This window comes from Terrapene carolina, unplaced genomic scaffold (genome assembly GCF_002925995.2).
Source record: "Terrapene carolina triunguis isolate 2854851 unplaced genomic scaffold, T_m_triunguis-2.0 Scaffold33356, whole genome shotgun sequence".
In the NCBI taxonomy this organism is placed as follows: domain Eukaryota; kingdom Metazoa; phylum Chordata; order Testudines; family Emydidae; genus Terrapene; species Terrapene triunguis.
The window spans coordinates 1,199,702-1,202,651 of NW_020697707.1; the positions used below are offsets into that span (position 1 = coordinate 1,199,702).

Here is a 2,950-nt window from a genome sequence, read left to right on the forward strand (position 1 = left end):
AGAATGGGAGGGGAAACAAAGGCACAAAGAAGTAATCTGACCAAGGATGTGCATTAGTTCAGAGGCAGGGCTTGGAATGGAACCAAGGGCCCTGAGTCTCCATTGCGCTACGCCTTGTATTGTCATTTATATCAGTGCAAAGTGAAGGAGCGTTTTACACCCACCTCACTTTGCACTGGTGTAAATGACCACACAAGGTGCATGGCAATGGAGAAGCGGGCCCTGCAGTCCCTGGCTCCCAGTTTGGTACCCTATCCACCACACTATGCTTTGGCCTTCATATGGAATATGCTTCAATGCATCTTCTCCCCAGTGCTAAACATTTATCTCCCTTATGTAGGTTGAATTCACTATAAAATAATATTTGGCATTTCTATAACACTTTTCACTTAGGGACGTCAAAACACTTTACAAACATTAGAGTTCACCCTTTTAATCCCTTCTGAATGAAGTGTCCTACTCCACTGGTGCCGCAGCACAGACACACACAACCCTTGGCATGCTACGCACCCCAGCAATTCACACACACTAGCCAGTGAAGACCACCAGTAAACAACCCCCAGACATCACAGCCCATCCCTGCCTGGACTACAGCTAATGCCCAACACACCCACCTCCCCAGAACTCCACCCCACCAGGCACCATAATCTGCCACCTAGTACCCCACCAATCCAGAGGCCTGGCTCCATCCCCACTATCAACATCACTGCCAAGCCGCTATGGAGCCTTGTAAGGAGGGACATGCTGCATCTGCTGCTGGGGAGCTCCTAAGGCCTGGCTCCACCTCTGGAAATGATAGACTACAGGGGGTATCTGTGTGCTATACTGGCTGCCATTGGGATTTTGCTGTTGTTGGGGGTTACTTACTACCTCATCCCTGTCTTCCTGGACCACTGAAATACTGCTGTCGTAATTACTTCCCTGACCAGGCTTCTGGTAGTGGGAGGGATTTTAAAAACACTTTCTCCTCAGGGAAAGCCACGATCTATCAACTTACATGCCCCCCATCACTGAAGTGTCCAGCAGTCACTAAGGAAGTTTTGCCATCACCACACCCCTGAGGCAGGGCAGTGTTATATCCCCATGTTACAGATGGGGAACTGAGGCACAGACAGACTATGCAACTTTCCTAAAATCACACAAGAATTGAATGTGGGTCTCCACGTTTATCACAAGACCAGCATCCTTCCTCCCTAGGTAGTTGGGGCTCCCCTCCCATTGGGACACTGAGGAATGGCTTCTCTGAGACTGTATTGGAGGGCTGTTCCTCATGTATTTAATATGATTTTATTCCCTTTTCTGTATTGAGGCCTCTATTTTCTTGTGGTTGGTTGCAAGAGCCCATGTTTTATATCTATATTATGTGGGCAATATTGGTTAGAAACCCAGGTAAGGTCAATCCTCAGAAGAGAGACCCTATTCAGTCCCCAAGAGAAACTAGATCATTATAGGTGAGACAAGCCATTGACTTTAAGAGAACATGCCTCAGCTGAATACCCAGCTGTGATGTACAGATGACTGTTTATTTTCCCCTCAGATTCACAAAACAAATACACATATGCTGGGTCAGATTGCTTGCAAAGGGCTTTAAGAGAGATTCTCCTTCAGCAAGGAGAGAATTGATTTAGTTGGGAATTGGTCCTGCTTTGAGCAGGGGGTTGGACTAGATGACCTCCTGAGGTCCCTTCCAACCCTGATAGTCTGTGATTCTGTGATTCTGTCTTGAGAATGTAAGATGGAGCAACGAAGTCCCTGGTCTTGTACTTGCAGTATATTATTCAGCCACTAGACGTTGCTGTGTGCTGTATGGAATACGAGATAGGATGTGGGTCCTGGAGACCAAGCTGGGACTGGAGCTGCGTGGAAGGTTGTTTGTCTGTACGTGGTAGCCCCTTTCTTTAGTAAGTGAGGAGGGCTAGGATTCCATAGAGTGCGATGGTGATATAGCAGCGTTCTGCAGAGGGTCATACAGCTGGGACGGGGTTACACGAGAATTCCTGTCGGAGGGGCTCTCTGCTGACCTCATGGGTATGGCTACAGTGCAATTAAAAACCTGGGCCTGGCCTCTGCCAGCTAACGGCGGCTCAGGGGGCTTGGGCTGCGGGGCTGCATGACTGCACTGCGGGCTCTGGGCTCCCGCGAGGGGAGAGGTCCCGGCCACTAAACAGCCCCGCCGCAGCCAGGCCCTGGGGGGCTGCTGGTCGCAGGTGCTCTGTGCCCCGCCATGCCTGATGCACCGGGGCTGTGAGCGCTGGGACAGTCAGAGCTGGTGGCCCCGGCTGCGCCTGTATCCCCCCCCCGCGGGCGGTCTGAGGCCCAGGGAACCAGCCCGGCTACAGCCCCAGCCGAGACTCTCTAGCCCCGGCCGCCTCTCCATGGTGTGCGGAGGTGTCCCCGGGCCGGCTGAGGCGTGGGGCGGGCAGCCGAGCCGCTACGAGCTGCCCAGGTCCCGGCTCCGCAGGGACGCAGCCGCTCAGTGCCCGGGCGGGGCAGGCTCGAGGCTGGCCCCGCCCCCCTCTCTCTCTGGAGCCAATAGGCCGCGCGGGGGGGAGGGACCGGAAGGGCCGAGTCTCGTGGGCACCGCCGTAGGCCCCTGGAGGAGACTCTCTAGCTAGCCCCGGTCTCCTCTCTATGGTGTGCGGAGCTGTTCCCGGAAGCGTCCCTTCTCTCTGGCGGCGATGGCGGAGATGGAGGACCCGGAGGCGCGGGACGGGGAGCCGGAGCCGGAGGACGGGGAGCCCCTGGAGCCGGGCGGCTACCTGCTGTACAGGTACCGGTCCCCCGCTCCCTTCCGCCAGAGATCGGAGCAGCCCCGCGGGGAGACCAACGCTCCGTGCCCGGGGGGCAGAGACGGGTCTCCCGCCCGGACCCGGGGGCTCCCGCCGCAGCGCAGCGTCTCCGACGTGAGGGGGCGGGGAGCGAGGAGGTGTAGGGGAGGGGGGCAGTGAGG

General features: G+C 55.8%; 1 protein-coding gene across 1 annotated transcript in view; it reads left to right on the forward strand.

Moving 5' to 3' along the window:
* Positions 1-2,631: 2,631 nt before the first annotated feature.
* The window catches only part of LOC113409430 (protein farnesyltransferase/geranylgeranyltransferase type-1 subunit alpha-like), a 17,003-nt gene continuing 16,684 nt past the window's right edge, over positions 2,632-2,950 (forward strand). The window contains 2 exon segments of the mRNA XM_026663326.2: positions 2,632-2,665; positions 2,668-2,770. Of these exon segments, the coding sequence (XP_026519111.1) occupies positions 2,632-2,665; positions 2,668-2,770 (137 nt within the window).